This window comes from Myxocyprinus asiaticus, chromosome 20 (genome assembly GCF_019703515.2).
Source record: "Myxocyprinus asiaticus isolate MX2 ecotype Aquarium Trade chromosome 20, UBuf_Myxa_2, whole genome shotgun sequence".
NCBI classification, from domain to species: domain Eukaryota; kingdom Metazoa; phylum Chordata; class Actinopteri; order Cypriniformes; family Catostomidae; genus Myxocyprinus; species Myxocyprinus asiaticus.
In genome coordinates, this window is record NC_059363.1 from 19,795,008 (window position 1) to 19,821,108 (window position 26,101).

The 26,101-nt window shown below is 38.1% G+C and overlaps 1 protein-coding gene across 2 annotated transcripts; it reads left to right on the forward strand.

The window, feature by feature from the left end:
* Positions 1 to 222: 222 nt before the first annotated feature.
* Positions 223 to 25,805, forward strand: LOC127411553 (protein NDNF-like). Of its 2 annotated transcripts, XR_007892302.1 has the most exons (5): positions 223 to 345; positions 4,858 to 5,055; positions 20,594 to 20,718; positions 23,717 to 25,402; positions 25,559 to 25,805. XR_007892302.1 is itself a non-coding variant. In XM_051647230.1 (4 exons), the coding sequence occupies exons 2-4, from the start codon at positions 4,892 to 4,894 to the stop codon at positions 25,162 to 25,164; spliced, it is 1,737 nt and encodes a 578-aa protein (XP_051503190.1). In that variant the 5' UTR covers positions 223 to 345; positions 4,858 to 4,891; the 3' UTR covers positions 25,165 to 25,805. The 2 variants fall into 2 exon arrangements, 1 of the variants encoding a protein (XP_051503190.1); XM_051647230.1 differs by having other exon boundaries at positions 23,717 to 25,805.
* The last annotated feature ends 296 nt before the right edge of the window (positions 25,806 to 26,101 follow it).

The window sequence follows — 26,101 nt, forward strand, 5'->3', positions numbered from 1 at the left end:
CCATTCTTTTATCCATCATCCATATATTTCTCCTCTCTCTCACATACATGCGCATGTATATGTTTGACTAACGTGCCTCAGTTGTCAGACTGCACCGATTTGGGTCTGGGGAGAGAAGAGAGGAGAGAAAAGGACAGGAAACGAGAGAAGAGAGAGAGGATAAGAGAGAAAGAGGAGAGAAGGGTGGGAGGGCTTTCCTTTTTTCTTTCTTTCACTGTCCTCCAGCAGGACAGGGGAGTTCTGTGACTCTGAACACAAGTGGAGGAGACATCAGACTCCATTTATTTCTGCTCTTTTGCATCTCTATTGCTTTTTTCTTCAGAGAAGTCCTGAGTGCTGGCTGAGGTAAGGATATGTGGTTGTGTGTTTACATATCTGTGATTAAATATCAGTGGAGATCAAGGATTATTGTGCTACAAGATTGTGGTAGATGAATGAAAGCATGGTAGACCTTTCTCTCAGTTTTTTCCAAATACTTTGCTATATGACTGCTATCTCAATTTTACCCATGTCAGTTTGACCATTAAATAGCCCATAAGTACAGCAGAGAGATGCTCTGTGGTTTGGGACGATGGTTCAGTTTCTGGGGAAATCCAGAACAGGGCTGAGAAACTCCAGTTAGTGCTGATGAAACTCAAACTGAATCAAAATAATAGAAAAAGCTACAATTAAGGTGTAAAAGAGAATTTCTGACACCTGAAATTCTCAATTTTGTTTTTCAATCCTAACATCTGAAGAAAATCATAAGAGAAAAAGAGCATTTAACATCCATTGAACCTTCCCATTGCACAAAATGTTCTTTGTAGTGGAACATTTTTATTTAGACTTTAAAAAGACAAAAATGGTTCTTCTAAGGTATAGCTGCAAAAACATCTTTATGGAAACTTTATTTTTAAGATTCTATTACATTATAATATTACAGCATTTTCTATTCATGTTGACATCAGTATGCTGTGGCAGTGTTGTAACTGAACAGGTATGATGGTCATGCTTTTCTGAACTGAACTGATTTGAATTTAGAGTGTGAGAGAGACAAGTGAGACAGAGAAATTAACAATAATTGACTTGTTGAAGTCAACCATTAGATCTTATAAACTATATGACCACAATCATTTTTGGTCTCTCCTCTCCACTCTTTCTTTCTTTACTCTCCATCAATCTTTCACCAAACCTTTTTTCTCCTTGGTCTGAGCACCATCTTTCTCTCTCTATCTATTTAACCCCTACGGCCCATATCTTTACATGAGTTCTCAGTTTCCATTCTATACCATTCAAGTTTGCAGCTCTTTTCTGTCTTTCCTTCTCTCTTTTCCACCTCTCCCCTTTTTTCTTTTTCTCTTTTTATATCTAGCTCCCCTGGGAGCAGTCAGGACCCCTGCAAAGAGCATGTGTCACATGACACCACAGCCACTAACGGCATCAACAAGCTTTCGAACAGATCGAGAGACCAAGAGAGAGTGTGTACAGTAACACAAGCTTGCTGGACACAGTAAACACAGAGACTGAGCGATAAAGACAGAAATAAAATGGGTTATTTCTTGATTTAATGAAAATACAGATCAATTAGGAAACTGTAGCAACATATGAATAGGTGAATTTCACCAAAATATGTCCAGGACATATTTCACAGGAAAATCAGAAGAAAAAAATAAGTAATTATGTTTTGAATAAATTATGATGAGAATTATGATATTATTATTGCATTGTGACATTATTTTCATGACAAGTAAGCACATTCTCCCCTGAAAGTCTCATTATTGTAATGTGTCCAGATTTTTTACTAATGAGATTTTTGTAATTACATTTTTTTTAATGGTGATTCATTAGATTCTCATTTCTGTAATGCAGTAATTTTTACTCTTTTACAGTAAAAGATAACTGTAATACAGTCATTCTTTTTATATAAATCAGTATAAATTATAGGCAGTTATACAAATACAATACAAATTCTATCTATAAATACAGCGTAGCAGAGCTGCAACGTTTGTTTACAGCAATCAAACAATACATATTTTTTTATTCTTATTAAAAATGGTTAAAAAATAACTTCACATAACAGTAGCTGACATTCTGAACTGTATCACAACAACAGTTTTGGTGGGACAAAAATTGCTTATTGAATACCACAACTTGCTAAAGTCACAAAACAGTCACCTCAGAGCAAAATGTGCTTATAAATCAAGATCGCAAAAAAAAAATAAAATAAATAATTTTTATATATATATATATATAGAAAGAAATAGAAATAAACCTTGTGTAAATTTTACATGCACGTTACCAGGCACGATCATATTTTTTTTATCAAGAAAATTCACGTCGGATCATAATTTCTTTTTTTCTAGTAAGACCTTTGATATTAGGGCAAAAATCATATTCTTGATAATAATTTTTATATTGTTTTCCTGTAAAAATATCTAAAAATCCTTAAAACAAGATCAGTTTGATTTATCTTGTTTTAGAAACAACACTGCATAAGATATTTAGGTTTTTCAGAGAATGTATTTTTAACGTGTATTTTGTCTTACTGTACTGGCAGAATTTTTATAGTCAAAACAAGTGAAAAAATCAACCAGTGCTGAAGAAGTAATCCAAAGTATTTAGAATACGTTACTGACCTTGAGTAATCTAACGAAATACATTACAAATGACATTTTACAGCATGTATTCTGTAATCTGTAGTGGAATACATTTCAAAAGTAACCCTCCCAACCCTGTATATATACAGTATATGCATTACAGTTATGAAAATTATGAGAATTTTGGCAGAAATAGTATTAAAAATAATTATTATATGAATATTATATATATATTATATATATATATATATATATACAATATATATATACAAGTCCCTGACAGGTTTCATGAGATTCACCCAGATGCTTTATCATTAGCCATCCAGATTTTTTTTTCTGCATCCTCACTCTCTCCTTCTTCTTTATTTATGTGCATGTGTCAATTTAGTCTTCCATTTTTCCTCTACAGTTCCATCCATCCGTTCCTCCTCCTGCTTCTTCTCTCTCCTCCTACGCCCATGTTCGGCTCCTCCCTCCATTACTCTCTCCTTTCCCACTTTTTTTCCCTCTGATCCTCTCTTTCTCACCTTCACTGTCTTTTTTTCACCTTTCTTAATCCTTCACATCTTCATCTTGGACCTTTTTCTGCTCCCATCAATCTCTCTCTCTTCTCTTCACACTTTCCTTGCCTCTTTCCCACCCCCTGCTTCTTCATCCTCCATCCCTCTCTTCTGTTTCTAATGAGGGTCTGTCGAGCAGTCATAATCAGAGCAGAGGTTGAGAGTAAGAGAGCGCATCTCATGTGCGTTCACTCCATCGCCCCGTGTCATCTGATCTACAGGGCAACGTTTCCTGAGCGACAACCATGCGAGTTGTTATGGGGACACTTTTCAGCACGACAGCTTTGATCGCTGCCTCTCTCTCCCCGGGGATGTGAACTCACATCACTGGGCCCATCAGCTGCAGATAAACACTGCGAGAACATCTGAGAGTTCCAAACTTCCTCAACACCCCACAACTGTCACTCCGCTCTGTGTTTGGATTAGCTCCAGGTGCTGTTTGGATCAGTTTTGTTCTTTTTTTGAAGCGTTTTTTAAAAACACCAGGCAGCCTACAGTACATTCATACATAATGAGAGCAGACAGATTCAATAAGAGACAAAATAAAGAACTTTCTATTTCAACAGTAAAGCAATTTGAATTTTCCTGTTAAAATAGAGACAGATTCAAATGAGAGTGTTTGCCATGCATTACTGAAGTGCTCGAGACTGTTCTAGTCTCGCAGTGCGAGTGTTCTGTGTGAAGTGTCAAAGCAGAGAGTACTGAAAGATCCCCGAGTGTGTTAGTGGATAGCAAATTTTCTTTTCTCATATAAATAATTCTCTCTGAATAAAAGCAAATGTTTCCTGCTATCAGTGAATCATCAGCTGGGTTGAAGCTAACTTTCTCCCCCTCTTCCTCAAGCATTTTTTCTCTCGTTGTCTCTGCACCAGCCTCTATCTTTCTCATCTTGGCCTCACAACAGATGGAGTGTGAGTATCAACTGATTGACTGATAGCTCTTTTCTTCGCTTGTCAGCCATAATAAATAACCTTTGTGTGGTATGTCGGTAGAAACAAACAACCGAGTTTGTCAGCACCTTGGGAGATAAATAACAGCAACACATCAGCCTCGAGTGCATCTCTTCCTAGAATTTAACCAGATTTTTTTTTAACACTCCAGGATTCACAGATAACATTAAAGTTTAGAAGTTTAGAAGATTTTAATCTTAATTTAAGCAGTTTGCAGTTTTATCTTCAACTCTCGCATCAAGGACAAGTTGTTTTAAATGTGATGGATTTACTCTTTGTAAAACAAAATAAAGTCGAAATTATTCTGAATTGTCAGTTCTTTTTAAACTTCCAGATGTCCTCGTTTGTCATGCAGCTTTCATTATTTGCAGTTTGGGCACATTTTTAATTTAAATGGATGGTGATAGGACTGACTGACAAGATACTGTATATCAGAGATTTTCATTCCAGGGATCTTATGAAAGGGAGAACCCCAGGAGCTGCATAAAATATCATTTTTTTCCTCTTTGTGTTAGCTGGCAACGAAAATCTGGACCAAATGCGGTGTTAATGTCATAGTTTTCAGAGTTATAAATATTTTTTAAAAAAGCATCATTGTTCTCTATTCCCATTCTGTGATCATGTCACCCTTGTGGTTTTCAGTCAGAATATTATTTATCTATCAAGAGACTACTGAAAGAAAACCACTCAAGGCAAAAAAGGATACTTACAGTATACTTACATATTAAAGCTCTTTTCTCTTGTTTTAAAATGTAATTCTCTGTTTTCCAGAAAAGTGTAAATGAGTGGTCATTTGTGCTGAATAATGATGACACTCTACTGGTGTTTCTGCCTGGCTGTGGCCCTTTTTTCTGTCCCTGGTGCCATCATTGCCCTGGCACCTGAAAATGAAGTGCCATTACACCCCACAACATGGCTAGGTGAGAACAAGGTCACATCGGTACATCTGCCTAAAGGACGTGCTCGCAGGTAAAATCACACACACACACACACACACACACACACACACACACACACACACACACACACACAGGTGCAACTAAAGTGAGTCAAGTGGACCAATAACAGGAAAGCACAGACAGGACATTGCAAACAAAATAAAATTGAGGAGAGAAATGGATTGGGTGTGTTTTCCAGCTTCTATACGCACTGGAGTAGTGAGATGAGAGAAAGAGTTTAAAGCAACATTCCAGACCGCCAGAGAGTTCACTAATACTACAGTATCACTTAGCAGGGTAGAGACTCACCCAAAAATCACAGGAAACTAATAGCTATCCTCAAGGGGATTCTCTCTCAACAATGGATGATACACAGTCCATGTGAAAGTGCAATATTTCCATAGTCCATAGAGCAGATATTATGTAAGAGAGAGAGATTTACTCAGACATAAACTACTTGAAAAATTGCAGTTTTGTGGCTTTTAGCCTTTGTCTGTTAGCTTGGACACAAGGTACACTTTACATTCCTTTCACTCTCATTCAAACACATCCAAACACAAGAGACTGGAAATGCAAGCACATGCAAAGAAATTTCGCATTCCACTGCTAACCAAAGTTCGAGCTTGGTGAACTCTGACCTGTGAATTTGTATGACGAGAAGATGTGTGACCAATAAAATATTGAAACATCACACTAGAGCGGTGTCCAAAATTATGCACTATAGCTAAACTATGCACTTACAGAATACACTCATGCACTCTTAACACTTAATGGTCTTTTTTATCCAAGTTTAATAGCTGATGAAAGCGACGTTTCAAATCCATGTGATGTGCTGCCGCTAGCTTTAGCGTATTAGCTAAACTCAGTTCAACACTTATATCTAAAAAAATTAACATATTCACAAAGTGTGTGGTGCTCATAAAGCATTCAACTCACATTTGTAAGATTCTGTCTTCACAGACATTTCGCTACTTGCCACATTCTTTTTCCGATTAACATTTTTTATTGATTCATACAGATAACAAAGAAAAACAAAACATATATACACTGAATCACCATTTAACCCCCACTATTACTCCTCCCCCTCCCCAATCACCAACCCCACCCTGACCCTCAACGAACATCCCTGTGGTCAAATATAAGTATACACACACACACACACACAAAAATATATATATATATATATATATATATATATATATATATATATATATATATATATATATATATATATATATATATATATATAATAATCATACACATTTAAAACTATGCTTCTCTCTCCACAGCCCCTCCCCGAGAGTCCCCCAAAACGCCAAATAACTGCCCCATTTCCCATCAAACGAATCCCAGATCCCCAGCCTTCTACATGACACCTCCTCAAAAGCTGCCACCCTCCCCATCTCCGCGCACCACTCCTGAAATGAGGGTACTCCAGTCGACTTCCATCCCTTTAAAACAATCTGTCTACCTATCATAACACTGGTCAGGACAGATTTTATTTTACAATAGAATCTATGTAAAATCTTGAATTGCATAAGGCATACTTGCATCTTTAGATACAGACTTGACGTTTTTATAGAATCCTAGCCCACACTCCCTCCTCCAATACCAAGTTTAAATCTTTCTCCCATAATCTCTTGATAGAAGTTAAGACTCTGAATTAGCAGGGAGTAATACACTGATGCCTCATGACCTTTTCCAAAAGCAGTAATCACCACTCCCAGAGTATCTGCCGCTTTAGGGGGGTGTATGCTACTCCCAAAATAGTACAGAGCAGATGGCACAGCTGTAAATACCTAAAGAATTGAGATCTGGGAATCCCAAAACGTTGAACCTAATATTCAAAGGATCTCAACACTCCACTCTCATATAGGTCACCGAGCATATTAACCTACCACAAAATTCAACTCTGACCAACAGAAAGGGGACTTATTAATACATAAGTTTGGGTTCAGCCATATGCTCGAGGCAACATTTAAATAAATGTCCGAATTAAACACTCTGGACATATTAAACACTTTTGTCCATACCGAGCAGGGTTGGGAAAGTTACTTTTGAAATGTATTCCACTACAGATTACAGAATACATGCTGTAAAATGTCATTTGTAACGTATTTCGTTTGATTACTCAAGGTCAGTAACATATTCTAAATACTTTGGATTACTTCTTCAGCACTGGTTGATTTTTTCACTTGTTTTGACTATAAAAATTCTGCCAGTACAGTAAGACAAAATACACATGTTAAAAAGACATTCTCTGAAAAACCTAAATATCTTATGCAGTGTTGTTTCTAAAACAAGATAAATTAAACTGATCTTGTTTTAAGGATTTTTAGATATTTTTACAGGAAAACAATATAAAAATTATTATCAAGAATATCATTTTTGCCCTAATATCAAAGGTCTTACTAGAAAAAAAGAAATTATGATCCAACGTGAATTTTCTTGATAAAAAAAATATGATCGTGCCTGGTAACGTGCATGTAAAATGGCTAGCATGTAAATGTGCATGGAAAATGGCTTGTGTAACTTGCTAGCATAAAGCTGACAAGTTACACAAGGTTTATTTCTATTTCTTCTGCTCCAAACTTACTTCAAACTTACTTCTCTCTCTGCTCATATGAATGTAACACATCATAAGAAAGTGTTTCACCGCTGTTCAAATGCACTTTGGATCACATCATTTATATGTATAAATGTTTTCCATCTGAAAGGACTAAATATTAAATGAAACAAATGACAATAAAATACAAAGTAATCTCTTCAGTAATCAAAATTCTTTTTGAATGTAACTGTATTCTAATTACCAATGATTTAAATTGTAACTGTAGTGGAATACAGTTACTTTAAGTTTGTATTTTAAATACATAATCCCGTTACATGTAGTCCGTTACTCCCCAACCCTGTTAACGAGTGGAAATGCAAGATAAGATAATGGGGTGTAACTTTACTTCTCCGATTAGTTTGATAGAAAGGCTTTGCAATGGCAAAATAGGGGCAAGAACTTCCTGTTCAATACAAAACCAGGGAGGGGATCTCTCAAGTGGAAGCGACTAAAGAGCCAAATGTCTGAGACCGAATGTATAATAATAAAACAAAATCTTGGGTAGGCCTAGCCCACCTTTGTCAAACTTATTGAAATGTAATCTGGGACGCTTACCATTCCAAATGAAGGACTTCACTATGATATCAAATTGCTTGAAATAAGAGAGGGGGACATCTACAGGGAGAAATTGTAGCAGGTAGTTGAATTTTGGAATACAATTCATTTTAATAACATTAACCTTCCCAATCATAGATAAATGTAATGAAGCCCAAAAGTTTTGACAATATTTTTACGTCTTGCTGGATCAGGGAAATTGGACGGTAACTCTTACACTCGCTTGGATCTTTGTCCTTTTTAAGAATCAGACTGATCCGGGCTTGTGCCATGGTTGGCAGATCGCAGAGCCGGAACCCTGTGAGCTTGCTCGATTTCCAGCTTATGGCCTATGTCGAACAGACTCGGGAAGAGCCCGTCCAGGAATTTCACCATATCCCGACCTTCTTCGTCCTCAGGAATTCCAACAATTCGGACGTTATTCCGCTGGTTACGGTTCTCCAACTTCTCACAGATGTGCTCCAAATCCACCTTGGTCGCTAGCGGATTAGCAGATAATTCCCTCTCCGATGACTCCAGATAATCGATCTGTTTCTCGACATCCCCCACTCTTGTAACCACCTCAGTAAATTTCGGCTCCATGGCAGTGATCGATCGACGTATTACAGCAAGATCCTCCAAGTCAGCAATGACTTTTGTCAGCATTGCCGACATGTTCAACAATGCTAGCCGAATTTCCCTCACTTCTCCGGCCAAATCGGCTCCCGGGCTTGCGGCCTGCTGCTCAGGGGCATCAGCTTGAGTACATATGTGTATTTTAATGTCTCCAGAGACCGAGGATTTTGAATTCTTTGACATATTGTCTTCCTAGAACAGTTAAGGATCAGGGTGTATCGAATCTCACCGGTTTATGACATAAAAAGTATTAAAACTAGCAAAGTGCACAGAGCTCGCTGTTCACACGTCCGAATCTCGAGTGGTGTCACATGACTCCCCTACTTGCCACATTCTTCGTTATTTACAATAATTTAGTCAGACCTCCATCATAGCCAGGTAACTCTGTAACGTACGGCAAGCCACAAGCTCTGAGTGCAGGAAGTATACAACATTCCACTCTTTGTTTTGATGGTTGAAGTAGTACCTGTACATCATCTGGGTACTCATACCTCACTTCTTTTTGTTGCATTTTCAGTGTTAACATACTGCTTACACAGGGTTGGGGAGTAACGGAATACATGTAACAGGATTACGTATTTAAAATACAAAATATAAGTAACTGTATTCCACTACAGTTTCAATTTAAATCATTGGTCATTATAATACAGTTACATTCAGAAAGTATTTTGATTACTGAAGAGATTACTTTGCATTTTCTTGTCATTTGTTTCATTTAATATTTAGTCCTTTCAGATGAAAAACATTTATACATATAAATGATGCGATCCAAAATGCATTTGAACAGCGGTGAAACACTTTCTTATGATGTTTTACATTCATTCGAGCAGACAGAGAAGTAAGTTTGAAGTAAGTTTGGAGCAGAAAAAACAGAAATAAACCTTATGTAAATTGCCAGCTATACGCTAAGCTAAAATGCTATTTCTAGCCATTTTACATGCACATGTTACCAGGCATGATCATATTTTTTTATAAGAAATTTCATGTTAGATCATAATTTCTTTTTTCTAGTAAGACCTTTGATATTAGGGCAAAAATCATATTCTTGATAATAATTTTTGCATTGTTTTCCTGTAAAAATATCTAAAAATCCTTAAAACAAGATCAGTTTGATTTATCTTGTTTTAGAAACAACACTGCATAAGATATTTAGGTTTTTCAGAGAATGTCTTTTTAACATGTGTATTTTGTCTTACTGTATTGGCAGAGTTTTGCCAATTTTATAGTCAAAACAAGTGAAAAAAATCTACCAGTGCTGAAGTAATCCAAAGTATTTAGAATACGTTACTGACTTTGAGTAATCTAACAGAATATGTTACAAATTACATTTTACAGCATGTATTCTGTAATCTGTAGTGGAATACATTTCAGAGTAACCCTCCCAACCCTGTACTTACACTACAAAATGATTAGAATAGCGCAGAAGTGTGCAGTTTGGGACACACTGACTGACTCTTGGTTCAATATAATTCACATCCTAAAAGCCTTAGTGTGACTGCAGCTTAAGCTAGTTTGCTGGTTTTAGCTGATTTAAGCTGGTCTCCCAGCCTGGCCAAGCTGGTGCTCAGCTGGTTTAACTGCTCGACAAACTTCTCACAGCCTGAAGAGCTACAAGTTGCCCTGAAAAGGATGGGAGACCAGTAGCTATTTTTTTCAACAAAGAGACATTTAAAGGGATAGTTCAAAATTCTCTCATTATTTACTCACCCTTGTGATATCCCAGGTGTGTATAACTTTCTTTCTTCTACAGAAAACATTCGAAGAAAAATAGAAAAATATCTTAGCTCAGTGGGTCCTTAAATGCAAGTGGATAGTGATTTCTCATTTGAAACTCCAAAAATCACAGACAGTCAGCATAAACGTCATCTATATGACTCCAGCGGTTAAATTAATGTCTTCTAAAGCTATACGATCACTTTTGGTGTTAAAAAATATCAATATCTATAATCCAACACTTTCAGTGAGCTTCACAAGAGGGTGGAGATCATGCGGCCTCTCGTGTGACGTATTTGCATTGCCATGATACAAACGTAATCTTACACTAATTTCCACTCGGTAGAGACATCCAGAATAAGCACACAAATGCACCATTGTGAGTAAAGAAACAGATAAATACAAATCTAAACCAAAACCAACCAAGCGTTCCTCCTTCTCACTTGTAAACAGCGCTGCTATTCCGGCTGTGACGCACTTACCACAGTTCTCACAAGTCTCAAATGCCAATGCGATTATGTTACACACGCATACCACTGCTGGCCGGAAGCATGATTTAGAGTTTTAAAAAAGTACTTCAATATTTATCTTTTTCGCACCAAAAGTGATCTGCCAGACACCAGCAATTGCAAGTAGCAAATCTTGGTTCAAAAACGGATGAGCCCTTCAATATGTCTAGCCCAGCTTCCTGTTTCAATAGGAAATACTTCAATGCAGAAATTAAAACGATGCTCGATGAGTGATCTCATGTGGGCTTTAAGGGATGCAATCAGTGACGGAGTCATTTCTCTACTTATCGAATTTATTTTTTTTAATGGCCTTAAAATCACACCATAGATTTCCCGGTTTCCTCTTTATCAAACCCATTGGATTCAAGAAAAATTACAGCTTTCTTTTTCCATTAGCAACATTAGCCAGTGAGAATCACACAGTGAGAACTGCTCCTTCACCCGTAACAGGGCTGGTGTCAGGCTTCAGTCTGAGTGTGAGAAAGAAAGAAAGGGAGAAAGAGAAAGAAGAACACAGCAAGTTTGTGTGTGCAGGCATCTCTCATGCACAGCCACAGGGCAGGAGCACCCCATCATAAATCACATTAATAAATCAATTACAAGATTGTAATTTTAGCACCCACAGTAAAATATCACTAAAAGGCGTACACACCTGAAAAGACAGAGGTAAACGCCAGCACGAGTTACACTGACAGTAATCCCTCAAACTAAAACTAGCACCCTTCAATTCTGTCGTCAAGGTTAACCCTGATTCACAGAAGAATGAAATCAATATTAAGATAATGTGCTATGTCGGTGAGCTAGTGGCATGCAAATAAGAGATCTTAATCGTAATCGCATAAAACAAATGCTGAGTCTTAAATCTGATGTCGGGATATTTCCATAGATACAATATAATGAGGAGCATTTGCAGGTGCAGAGCACATCTCAAAGACCACTGATGGAAGGCAACCACACAAGTAGGGTTTCAAGGTCAGAGGAAGTGGTGGTTGCCAAATGACTGGTGTTACCAGAATACTCTGAGGGAGGTTCACCAGATTCCGCCCAATGTGATGTTATTCATGTAGGGGGAGTGAATGTGTTTCCTGTCTGTGCAGAGTATGCTACAGTGATGGTGCACCTGGCATCAGCTGTGATCTGTAAACATTAGGGTTTGTGGAGATGCATATCTAAACAGCAGTGATGGATCGATAGAAGCTTATCAGAGATCAGTCATTCTAGAGTCATTGCCTTTGTTTCCCCTCTCTTTTATTAGCAGAACTATCTGTACAAACAAAAGCAACCAAGTAGTACCTCAGGAAGCTCTGAGAAATATTATTTAAAGGTGTCATATCATTCATTTTTCATAATTTTACTTTTCCTTGAAGTCCACTTACAATGTTTACATTATTAGTTTTTTTCCCACCATTTCAAACAGTCTCTTTTATCATTAGAATTAAACAAGCTTTAAAAAAAAGTTTTTGTTGCTGTGCTTTTAAGACTTCTTTTAACACCCTCTTTGCATATGAAATGAGTAACCATGCCTTGCTGTGCTTACAAGTGGGCATGGGTTTCTGTTATAGTTCGTATTGCCAAATTTATTTATTTATTTTTTTTCAAATAACATTTTTTATTGATTCAAAAATACACAACAGAGAAAAACACAACACATACACATCGAATCAACATTTAACATTTAACCACTAATATCCCTCCCCAGTCACCAACCCCACCCTGACCCCCAACGAACACCCCTGTGGTCACATATAATAATACACACACAAAAAAAAAAAAAAAGAAAGAAAGAAAACAATAATAAACATACATAATTAAACTAAACTACTCTCTCCCCATCCCCTCCCCGAGAGTCCCCCTAAAACCCCATTTCCTAACAAACAAGTCCCCAAACCCCAGCCTTCTACTTGCCACCTCCTCAAAAGCTGCCACCCTCCCCAGCTCCGCACAACACTCCAGAAAAGATGGCTCTCCGTCCGACTTCCAACCCCTTAAAATAATTTGTCTGCCAATCATGATACTGGTCAGAACCCAATTTTTTATATGTTTATCCCCCAAATTTATGACTGCCCCATCACCCAAAATACAGAGTCTGGGGCAAAGTAAAATTTTAGTGCCCTAAACGTCACACATACATTTCTGAACTTTCAACTAAAATTCTTGGATCTTAACACACCCGCAAAAGACATGGAATGTGTCTCCATCTTCTGATTGGCATTGCCAGCAGGTGGGTGTGTCTTAAATCTAAGCCTATACAATCTAGAGGGGGTCCAATAGAATCTTGAATTGCATAAGGCGAACCCTTGCATCTCTAGATGCAGACTTGACATTTTTTAGAATCCTAGCTCACACTCCCTCCTCCAATACCAAATTTAAATCTTTCTCCCATAATCTCATGAGAGAAGTTGAAGCTCCGTCCCCCAAACCCTGAATGTCTCCCAGAGTATCTGCCGCTTTAGGGGGGTGTGTGCTACTCCCAAAAACAATACAGAGCAGGTGGCGCAGCTGTAAATACCTATAGAACTGAGATCTGGGAATCCCAAAAATCTAAAAAATGTTGAACCAAATTTTCAAAAGATCTCAACACCACTCTCATACAGGTCACCGAGTGTAGTAACCCCCCTCACAATCCACTCTGACCAGCAGAAAGGGGACTTATTAATACATAATTTAGGGTTCAGCCATATGCTTGAGGCAACATTTAAATAAATGTCTGGAATAAACACTCTGGACACTTTTGTCCATACCGAGTGCAAATGCAAGATAATGGGGTAACTTAACTTCTCCAATTAGTTTGATAGAAAGGCTTTGCAATGGCAAAATAGGGGCAAGCACTTCCTGTTCAAATTCAATACAAAACCAGGGAGGGGCTCTTTCAGTGGAAGCAACCAATGAGTCAAATGTCTGAGACCGAATGCATAATAATAAAACAAAATCTTGGGTAGGCCTAGCCCACCTTTGTCAACTGGCCTATGTAACTTATTAAAATGTAATCTAGGACGCTTACCATTCCAAATGAAGACTTCGCTATGATATCAAATTGCTTGAAATAAGAGAGGGGGACATGTACGGGGAGAGATTGTAACAGGTTGTTAAATTTTGGAATACAATTTATTTTAATAACATTAACCTTCCCAATCATAGATAAATGTAATGAAGCCCATCTGCCCACATCGCTCGAAAACCTTTTTATTAAGGGGTCAAAATTAACTCTAACTAAATTAGACAAATTTTCTTGGAATAAAATGCCCAAATGCTAAATGTCCTGTTTGGGCCACTGGAAGGTGCCCGGCTGGAAAGCCGTTACTGGGCAGTACAATGTCAGAGCCAAAGTTTAGGATTTAGACCAATTGACTCTGTATCCCGAGAACTTAGAAAAGGAATTACTAATTCTATGGAGGCAAGACATAGATCTAATGGGGTCAGAGACGAATAATAAAATATAATCTGCGTAAAGCAAAAGTTTATGCGCCACACCTCCCGCCACCACCCCTGGAAAATCATCTTCCCTTCTTATCGTGGCTGCTAATGGTTCCAGGGCAAGACAGAACAATAATGGGGAAAGAGGGCAACCCTGTCAGGTACCCCTATCCAGAAAAAAATTATCTGAAATTAATCCATTTGTTTGTACCGCCGCTACCAGGTGTCTATAAAGTAACTTAATCCATCCAATAAAAGTATTCCCGAACCTGTATATTTCCAAAATCCTAAAAAGATAATCCCATTCTACCATATCAAATGCCTTTTTGGCATCAAGTGAGATGGCCGTGACCGGAGTTTTATCATTCACCACTGACCACATAATATCGATGAAACGCCTAATGTTATCAGAAGAGCTGCAGCCCCAAATAAACCTCACCTGATCTATATGTATAAGAGATGTCATAACTTTACTTAATCTGTTAGCCAGAATTTTTGACAATATTTTTACATCTTGCTGGATCAGGGAAATTGGACGGTAACTCTTACACTCGCTTGGATCTTTGTCCTTTTTAAGAATCAGACTGATCCGGGCTTGTGCCATGGTTGGCAGGAGCTTTCCATTCTTTAATGATTCCGTTTAATCTTCTAACAAAAGTGGAGCCAATTCTGTAGCATAGCTAGTGGAGCCTTGTCTGTAGGCAAGGCCTTAATTACCTCGCCAAGCTCCTCCAAGGTTATCTCAGAATACATTTTTCAATCAATTTTTTTGTTCATTCGTCAATTTCGGGAGTTCTAATAGTTCCACAAAGTTTCTAATGTCTTCATCAGTAGACAAAGATATGAAACTATAGAGATCAAAGAGAATTCTGTAACAGATCTCTTAGTTCAGGCAATGGATGAGTCAGGAGACAACAAAGCAGGTTCAAGTTCAGTCCTTTTATTCTCTTTCTTACAATCGACAGTAACTGTCGATAACCAAGAAAAACATTTTAAATAAATGAAAGCACTCTAGCTAACAACTGTTCTCTCGGTTCAGGGCTGTCGTGCTTTCTGGTCACTCTCTCACCCTCTCTGATGCTCTGGCGTGCCTTTTCAAGTCTCCCTCTGCCATAACTATAATGAGAGACAGGTGTCAGAGATAATTATGAACCAGGTGACGAGCCTTACCGCTCTCGCTCTCCCGTAGACTGACACATGACCATGCCCCCCATGCCACAAATTCTTTAAAAGCATTATTAATATCAATGGCTGAGGTAAATATTTCACCACCAGTAGATTTCACTGAGGGAATGGTAGAAAAAGACACTCTCTTCTTTATATATCTAGCCAAAAGCTTCCCTGCTTTGTCCACCGACTCAAAATATGACTGTCTTGCCCTTAATAACCAAAACTCCAACTTCTGTGACAAAATAGAATTATATCTGTATTTCAATCAGGTCAATTCTCTGAGGCCATCAGACGACATTCGGTGCTTCAGCTCTGCCTCTGCACTTTTAATATTCCCTTCCAACTCCACGAGTTCCCGTGCTTTGGATTTTTTGATGAATGAGGCATACTGTATGATCCGACCCCTAAGAACCGCTTTAAGTGCCTCCCAAGCCACACCCACAGAGGACACTGAGGTCCAGTTGGTCTCCATATAGACATTGATTTCAGCCTTTAGCATTTGTTAGAATTCAGGATTTTGCAAAAGGGATACATTAAAGTGCCAACTATAATATTTCCTTTTCTCCATATGTGGTGTAGGGCTTTACTGGTTGTTTAGATCAGTGTTACTATCAGAAATAATTAATAATTATTTCTTTAGTTATTAATTAATATTTAAATTAATTAATTGAATCTAACTCATTAAAACCTCATATGGGGCTCCAGTAAATGTAGTGCGCTACGTTTAGGAGCGGGTTTGGTTATTAGCAATAATTAATAATTATCAAAGATAATTATTAATTATTAAAATCAATAGAACATTGATGAGAATCAATGTTAGCTTTTTTTTAATCCTTTAAATCAACACTTATCAAAGATAATCGTTAATTGTTAACATCGATGAAACATTAATTAAAATTAACACTAGCTTATTGATCATTCAAATTCAACAATCATCAAAGATAATTATCAATTATCAAAAATCAACAGAATATTAATAGATATTAACATTGACGGGGCACCACCCTGGAATCAGGGACTAATAACCAGATAGTATAACAGTCTCAATATTAAATTGTTTTCTTAGGAAAATCGACATCCGAAGAATATCGATTTTCGGGAAAAAAAACAATGAATGAAGGCTTGAATCCGAGCACTGACATCCCGTCAGCATGACACAGGCATATGCAAAACAAACCAAAACACTTCTCTTTGTAATATAAACAAAGTTTATTTATGCAGTAATATCAATTAATAATTAATACAATGCAGTCAATAAACTTCCGACTTACAACTACAAACTAAACAGTGATATGATTAGATATTGAAATCAAAATAATCCTATAACACATGAGGGTGTGTGTGTGAGAGTGTGTGTGTGTGTGTGTGTGTGTGTGTGTGTGTGTGTGTGTTTGTGTGTGTGTGTGTAAGGAGGGACGCGCACAAAATGGCGGACGTGACTCTCGTGGAGAGTATGTCACGCGAGACTTCCGGCCAGGGAATATGACCGCGAATGGGGGCGGAGAGAAACCAGTCAATGGCGTCTACCAGCTACCGCGTGTATCCGCTTGTACGATAGCTTAGGGACAAAGCTGGGCTTTAGCATGAAGCTATCTACGAGCCAAAAATGTGTGCCAGAATGTTTGTGAGGGGTCGCGTGTGTGTGTGTGTGTGTGGTTAGTACGAGAGAGAATAAAGTGACAGCCCTAAAGCCGATTTCGCGATCGTGGGAGAGAAAGCAGCTGTTAGTTTATCGCTCAGAGACGCGGTGGACGGCTCGTAAACAGTCCCGCGTTCTTTGACTATTAATGGATCAAAACAGCTTGCTGGTCTCTCCCGCGATGGCGAAAAGCACAACAGTCCAATTTGGTTGGACCACAATACAGCAAAACAAATTTGTGATAATTAATACCCTGAGTATTAATAATGAGCAGACATGGCGGTCCGTAAACTGTACAAGCAAAAACCTTGAAACACTATAATATTCTATCTCTGCCCAGACGTACATCTCTTACTTGAATCGCATGAGGACACAGGTAGTATGTGTGTTCATCTGTCCTTTAAATCCGACCCGGTTCCTTGAGGCTTGGGTGATGACGGGAGGCCGTTTCCTCGCTCTGTTGGCGGGCACGGCTGTTGATTCTCGGCGGGCTGGCGGAGAACTTCAGAAATGTCGACTTGATTGAAGATGGAAGATAGAAGAGAAATCTTTCATCTCTTCACTTCTGCAGGCAAACGGATGAAGATGCGGATTGCTCGGTGGTCTCCTTCGGATCTGTTAGAGTGTTCGGTTGAACACAGAGTAATCTCAACTCGTCCAGCGAGATGGAGATTGTATGGCCACAGTTTCAAGTCAGACGTTACTTCCTTGTGCCACGAGGTTGCACCTGAGAGCAGCGATGAGCTGCGTCTACACACTGCAAACAAAGTTGCTGGAAGCAAATCCCGGAAGCATTTCAGAGGTATTTCAACTCCTGATGATGTCATGTTTGAGGGACGTTCTGTTGTGTGCCTCATCCAATAGGAGTTGAGAGTTCGATCCTTTAGTGAGCAAGGCTTCATGGGATTTGTAGTCTGTTTTGGACTCCCTTTGTTTGATTTTTGGCACGATTTTTATCAGTAAGATTTACGACTTTGTGTATGGGGTTGAGTTAGGTTTTACGACTGTGTAAGGCCTGCCTTTGTCTTCTATCTGAATACATGAGGCCCAACAGTGGCAACACCTCTAAACTCACCAGGGCGTGATCTGAGACTAAAATGTTCCAATTGAGCAATCAACATCAGATGAAATGAGGGACTTACACACTTTTGCTTCACAATGATCAAAGACTGAGTCCATCAAAAGATTAAAGTCTCCACCGAATATTATATCATGAGGGGTGCCAGCAGCTTGCAACATCCCTTCAAGGTCTATAAAAAAGCCCTGATCATCAGTGTTAGGTGCGTAAATATTAGCCAAAATCAACCTTTGCCCCTGAATTTCAGCTAAAACAATAATGACTGTTCCTAATTTATCTTTAATCTGTTTGAGACATTTGAACTGTAGATGTTTACTTATCATTGTAATGACTCCCCTGCTCTTACTTGAGCCAGCACTAAAGAAAATATGTCCACTCCATATCTTCCCACATTTTTCAGGTTCCTGCTGGGAAAGATGCGTTTCTTGAAGAAACACTATATCATATTTCTTACTTTAAAAAAATAAATAACCTTCCTTCTTTTTATGGGGTGCCCCAACCCATTCACATTCAACGTGGAGAGAGACATTCCACTCATAGTAACATTTGACATTTTGACATATAAGAAAAAATAGATTGTGTTTCAAAAACAAAATTATAAAGACCACATTCCAACATTAGAGCAACAAACAAACCCCGAACTTCCCCCAGAACAAAAAAAAAAAAAAACAGAAAAAAGAAAAACATGCGCATTAACCCCGTGCACGACAGCGCCAACTGGCATCCATCCCTCTAAACTCAAACAGTCCATGTACGCCTATGAGAGTCCCCGCAACAATTTTGCTGTCGGATTGCTCGAGTCTGGTGTTTCTATACAAATTCTGTGAGGCAGAATTACACAACAGAAAATAATCTAAAAAACAAACTCCAGCCAATACAAGGCATAAGCACAAAGAACGTGTAGATTCATCCACATAACCATCCCGAAGGTGTGTTCTTCCACAAAACAAAGTCCAGCCGCTAGCGGAACCAGCACAAAAAAAAAAAAAAAAAAAAAAAAAGGCTGTTCAGTTTCCTCAGGCAGTCAAACGAATGTTCAGTGAGCTGGCCCATTCGGCCGTTACATGAGTGGAACAGATGCCCTAATCCCTCTAATGATTTGCAAGAAATATTCCACAAAACAAACTCCATCCAATAGCAGGCATAAGCACAAAGAACGTGTAGATACATCCACAAACTGTCCCAAAGGAGTGTTATTAATGATAATATCTTTATTATTTTTGCTAAAATATTACTTTTATTTGAAATTTTATGGCTTGTAAAATCATGAAAATAACATTGAAAAGATATGAGATTTTGCCTCGAGGTCAGCTGCCTTCTCAAAAAATGCTGCCTTTTTACATTTATATGAAGATTGTGAGTGGATGCCAGACTTTTTATACAAAGTCTCATGTCCTCAGTATTTGCAGTGACCCCCATTTCAATATTTTTCACGAAAATTTGACTGACTCACTTATTGCTCCTCTCCCCCCAGCCTCTTAAATGTTTGTGTCCCCCAGGATACAAAAACCTTTTTGGTTAATAAACTTCAGCCACTCTTTGAATGTTGGAATCCTTCAGAAGGACAAAGTTTGGTAGACTTTCCCACATTTACTCTTATAATAAGTTCTTCTGGGATTTAGAAATAAAGTATCTATCCCTCCTTCCACCTAATTACCTAACTGTGACTGAGCTAGTCAAGTTTCCATCATGTGTTAATATCTTAGGGTTTCTGAGGTCAAAAATTCAAAAATTTCACAACAAACTGTTATTGTAGCTTAGTATCAATAAGATGGTCTTTTTTAACAACCTGTAGGGAGAAAAGTATGTCTTCAGAGTACAAGCTTTTTTATTATAAAATAAAAATTCTCATTAAATGAGCCTTTTAAATCTTAAAAACACAAGCTGCAATGTCAGGAGATCATTAAAGGGATAGTTCACCCCAACATTTTAATACTATCATCATTTACCCACCCAACATGTTGTTCCAAACCCTATGACTTTCTTGTTTTCTCTGGAACATAAAAGATGTTAGGAAGATTGTTAGTCTGAGTCACCATTCACTCATTGAATTGAACAGAGATGCAGTGAAAGTGAATGGTGATACTGCCTTACATTACATTTTGTTTTCAATGGAAAAAATAATTCCATACTGGTTTGTAACAACTTGAGGGTGCGTAAAAGATGATCATTTATATTTTCGGGTGAACTATCCCTTTAATTTATGGAAATGATTAGGTAAAAACATATTTGAAAAGTCTAAGACATATGGATCCATCTGTGTTTCAGACTGTATTTCACATTAAAGAAGAGAGCAGATTTGATGTTTGTTACTGTAAGCCCCTGCGCAGTGCCCATCGAATGGAGCTTGGCTGTTCGGACCCTGAAGGATAAACCACCTAAGAAACCCCATTGTGAGTTTGTGTGTCCATATGTACACTTATTCATTGATATCTGCTTGAAGGTTTATTTGTACATGTATGCGAACACAATGTTGTTGGTGTATGTGTGTTTAGGGAATCTGGGCATAGACTTGCCAGGACTAACAGACAACTCAAAGGTTGCATGCCTCCAGAGACTCTAATGAAGAAACGAAGCAGTCGCTTGAGGCTCACTGATTTAATTAGCAGGTGTAAAACTGCTGTTGTGCTGCTTTAGGGCTTCTGTGGAATGGTAGATTCTCCTCTTATCAATCTCCAAATCTCCAGGCTGTTTCTCTGGTCGAGCGAAAGAAAATTATTTTAAACAGAAACAAAGAGACACAACACATGCAAACATTTGAACTTTGCAGTTGAGCCTGTTTCAAATTATAAAAACTGTTTAATGTCATAAATAAATTGAATGAATAACTCATTTATTTGTCCATTTTAATTCATGCTAAATGCTGGATAAATAATTACACTTTAATTTGTTGCAAAATGCAACTATCTCTAACTGACAACTATTCTAAAACAGTGTCTGTTTGGTATGGTTTGTGTATGTATTATGTATCATAAAGGGAAAGTTTACCTACAAAAAGAAAATGATGTTATCATTTACTTACCCTCATGTTGGTGACTTTCTTCCTTCCATGGAACACAAAGGGCATAATGTCAGTCCCTAATATGCTGTGTTCCACAGAAGAAAGGGAATCACATGGGTTGGTTTGAAACAACATGAGGGTGAGTAAATGGAATTTTAGATATAATTCTATTTTTGGGCAAACTATCTCAATAGAATTCTGATGACTTGATTTTCTCTTGCTATTGTTGGGTGTTTATGGTGACTGAATTTTCTGCACTCTGCTTTCATAATCATAGGCATGTACTGTAATGAAGGGTTAGTCTAGCAGGCAAAGCAGCATTATAAAGTCATAAAGTGACATATAAATCATTTAGACTGTGAACTCAGAGGTCCCCATTTACATCTTTAAATTATTCACTTTTATTACCAAAAGTTCTCTCTAAAAGTGTGCTGATAAAAGCAATGATGGTTTGCATGAAAAACAGGACTGTGTGTGTGTGTGTGTGTTTGTGAAGTTTTAAGTGGTTTACGAGGACTTTTTTTTAGGTTACAAACAGGTAATTACAAGGTTATTATAATATAAATGTGGTTTATGAGGACATTTCTAGTGTCCCCATAATTCAAATCGCTTAAAAAACATATTAAACGATGTTTTATTGAAAATGTAAAAATGCAGAAAGTTTTTTGTGAGGGTTAGGTTTAGGGGTAGGGTTAGGGTTAGGGGATAGAATCTATAGTCCATACAGTATAAAAATCATTATATCTATGGAGAGTCCTCATAATGATAGCTGCACCAACATAAAATGACCTTTAACAACCATTGCATCAATTTATTTTTGGCTATAATTTTTATTTATTTTTTAGCTCTGTGTTGTTTAAATGACTTGAAAATAATACATTAAATGAAATAGGTAGGTCTGTTAATATATCAAAATATGAGGCTTCATAGTTCATCATTAAAAATATATTTTGGAATGACTTATTATTTTCCAAAGTATGCAAATATAAAAATATACACTGCCATTCAAAAGTTTCTCATGATCTTAAAAACCTTTTGATTTGAAGGCATATGCTTAAATGTTTGAAATTAGTTTTGTAGGCAAAAATATAATTGTGTCACCATATTAATTAATTTCATTACAAAACTAACAATTTATAAAAAAAAATAAAATAAAAAAAAGTTTTTGAAATGGATAACTTGGACCGAATAATTAAGAAAAGCAGCTAATAAGTGCCCAGTATTGATGGGAACTCCTTCAATACTGTTTAAAAAGCATCCCAGGGTGACACCTCAAGAAGTTGGTTGAGAAAATATCAAGAGTACATGTCTGCAAATTCTAGGGAAAGGTTGGCTACTTTGAAGATGCTAAAATATAACATAGTTTTGATTTATTTTTTATTTTTTTAGTCACAACACAATTCCTTTAGTTCCATTTCTGTTCTTCCATAGTTTTGATGACTTTACTATTATTCTAAAATGTGAAAAATAATAATAATAAAGAATGAGTAAGTGACCCTAAACTTTTGAACAGTAGTGTAAATGGTGGTACAATTTGCACAATATGGAAAAAATTACAAAAATACACCAGGTTTTAGTTAGATTCATTAGATTCATTGGTTTAATAACTTAATTGTGAATAAGAAATAAATCAGTAATGCATTGTGTTGAAAAGAGGAATGCACAACAATAAGAAGATTCAAACCCTTTTTTTGAATATTCTTTATATTTATGGAGTACAGGGAGGTTTTGTTCATAATAAAAAATAATAATAATAATAATAATGCTGTTATGTTAATTATTAAGCCGATATAAATAAAGGATAATATCATGTCTGACTTGATGTAAACAGACGGTAAGTAGACCGCTGATTATGTGCAATAGATTTGTATATCATCAGGGCAATATTTACTGAACCAAGGTACGCAAGACAATCTAGCACACCTTTTCAAGCATATTCTCCAAATATTCCACAATATGCATAATATATTGTAATTGGAGAAGAAAAGAACAACAGTTAACTTATTTAGCTTGTATGGACACATGCAATAATGAATAATGAGGGATAAATCCGAACTCAGTAGCATAAACTTTCATAATTTAAAGTGTGCGCTTGTTTCCTCAGTCACGTGCCCGGCATCTGTTGCGAGTGTGCGCATTTAATTTGACACATTTGGGTATTATTATAGTCATAATAATTTATTATTACATTTTGTAATCAATGCATTGAAGTTTCAGCATAATAATGATGCATTTTACACCCCTACATACTATAATTAAGCGTAAAAAAAACCCCAGTCATTTCATTTTGGTGTGCAACATGTTTTGGGTGGCCATGCAGACTCTGACACACCCATGGCTATGCCACTGATCCAGACACGGCCATATTCTAAAATACTTCTTTTCTGCAGGGAGCTCAAAAAAGAGCATGCCTGAGGTTTGGTGGAGAGGATCTGGCAGAGAAGTCAGGATCTACACTTACACTGGCAATGCTGTAGACACCTACACCGGTCCCGCCTATGCTCCAGCATCCATCTACATCCTACGGCTGAAATCAAATGAGCAGGACACCCAGGTGTCTGCGTACCTCCATGAAGGCCCTGGTCCTTCAGGGGCTTTCCCAGAGCTGCCGTCCGACCCTAGAGTGCACACACTGGGGGTGGGCATGACCAGTGTCACCTTGAGTTGGTCTCCAAGCTCATCTGTTGTTGTTAAAAATGGTCATGATGGTAATCAGCCGTATCAGGAATACTGTGTCTTAATAAACCACAAACATAACTACCGAAGTCTTTGCGCTGCTCGTGATGGAATCAGAAAGGAGAGACAGAATGTACAGAAAAGAGAGAGGAGAGAAAAACAAGGCAAAGAGATTGTGTGGGCAACGCTTAAAGACTGGTGGTGGCAGCAACCAGATGCCCTTGAGGATCATGAATCATCCTTGTGGGACAACTTTGAGGATCCTGGATGTGTGTGCAGGGATGTAGAAAGTGTGTGCACAGTATCAGACCTGCTTCCAGATACACAATACTACTTTGATGTGTTTGTGGTGGACAGAGTTAATGGCACTAGTGCGGCATACACTGGCACCTTTGCCCGCACACACGAGGAGGCTCGGCCAGCTGTCACATCCTTACGAGAGGGCCAGGTCAAATGGGTCACCCTGAGTGGGGATGCAAGCAGTCAACAGGGGGAAAAGTTGTTCCAGTTTAAGCCTCGTGGGTGGCAACAGAATGGCCTCCTCACCCTGCACACCTGCAATGGCACTAGTAAAGTCAAGGTTACTGTTTCCAGTAAAGGACGGGTGCTGTCTTCTGAGGAAGTGGGACACCAGCTTGCCCAGATATGGTTGCATGGTGGCCCATCATACCTCATCCAGCTTCAGGCTTTGGTTCCAGGATCTTCTTCATCTTCAGTCTCTAAGGATGATTCAAGCAAGTCCAAATTCAGTCTCAAAATGCAGGCATCATCAGCATACCACCGCAGAGCAGTGCCAGTGTTTCCTGCCACGCTGCAGATGAAATCTTTCAACAAGCTGCGGACCTGCAACTCCGTTACAATTGCCTGGATGGGGACAGAAGAGCGAAGTCTCTATTGTGTTTATCGGCGGCAGATCCCACTTGATTCAAAAGACAAACACAGCTCTACAGACCGCTGCACTGACCCAGAGTCTCGACCAGCCAAAGAGAGAGTCCTCTGTAAGTATTTCCAAGAGCTTAACCCACGTCGGGCGGTCACAACAGCTGTGATTGGAGGATTGGATCCAGGGGTGGCATATGTGTTTGACGTCTACCTTATGAGACGCTGGGGACTTCCAATTAAGTACCACAGTAAGATGGTGAGAACCAGGAGTGAATGTTGAGTGGACAAGGGGACATCTCAGAAGCATCTCACTCTTGAGTAGAGAAGGACTCAATTAAGAGACATTAAGCCACAGGGAAGCCATGATAAGGCCAGAAAGGGAACTGTTGGGGGCCAAGATCTGATGCAGTGGAGATCAGATGTGACCACTGACATATAAACACACTAAAGGAATTCTACATCCTCATTGAGATCACTGAGACATATGCCAACACTCATAAACACAGATAGCAAGAGAGGTGAGATCCAGCTCACACCAGCAAAGACTTTACTGTACGATGATGCTGTACTAATGTTTATGTTCTTGTTTATGGGTGTGATGCTGTCTCTGTTTTTAATTATACAGTACTGAGTGTCTGAATAACAGAGAAATTCTCTCATCTCTCACACAAAAGGTGACTGTGCCCAGAGCTGTGTATCAGATCTCTCAATCTGCCACCAGTATCAAAGAAAGTCCCAGAGAGTGAGGGAGGGGTGGGGGAGAAGAGAGATGGAGAGAGAGAAAGAGAAGGGGAGCAAAAGAGCTGTGTGAAGTCAGTGTGTTGAATATGCTCTGCTAAAGCATGCGGCAGGGAACAACAAGTTACCATTTTGCTTCACTGTCTTTGATGTGATTATTGTGCTGCGCATTTGCACACTAATAAAAACCCAGTTACCAATCAGACATGAAAATGATCTGAAGATGTGTCAAGCCTTGACTCAAAGTTCCTTTTTTGCTAAATGTTCATGCCACTTAATCAGAGTAGTGCCATTTTTAATTTTGACAGGAATGAAAACTAGGCTGTGAAGAATACAAGCATTGTCTGTTCAACATTTTGTTATGTTGTTTAAACTGTTTTTGATCATTTCGTTGACAAAACATTGAAAAAACATCTTTCCAAAACATTTTCAGAAGACAAAATTTTCAAGTTGTGAAAATTAGATGTGATCTAGGACCT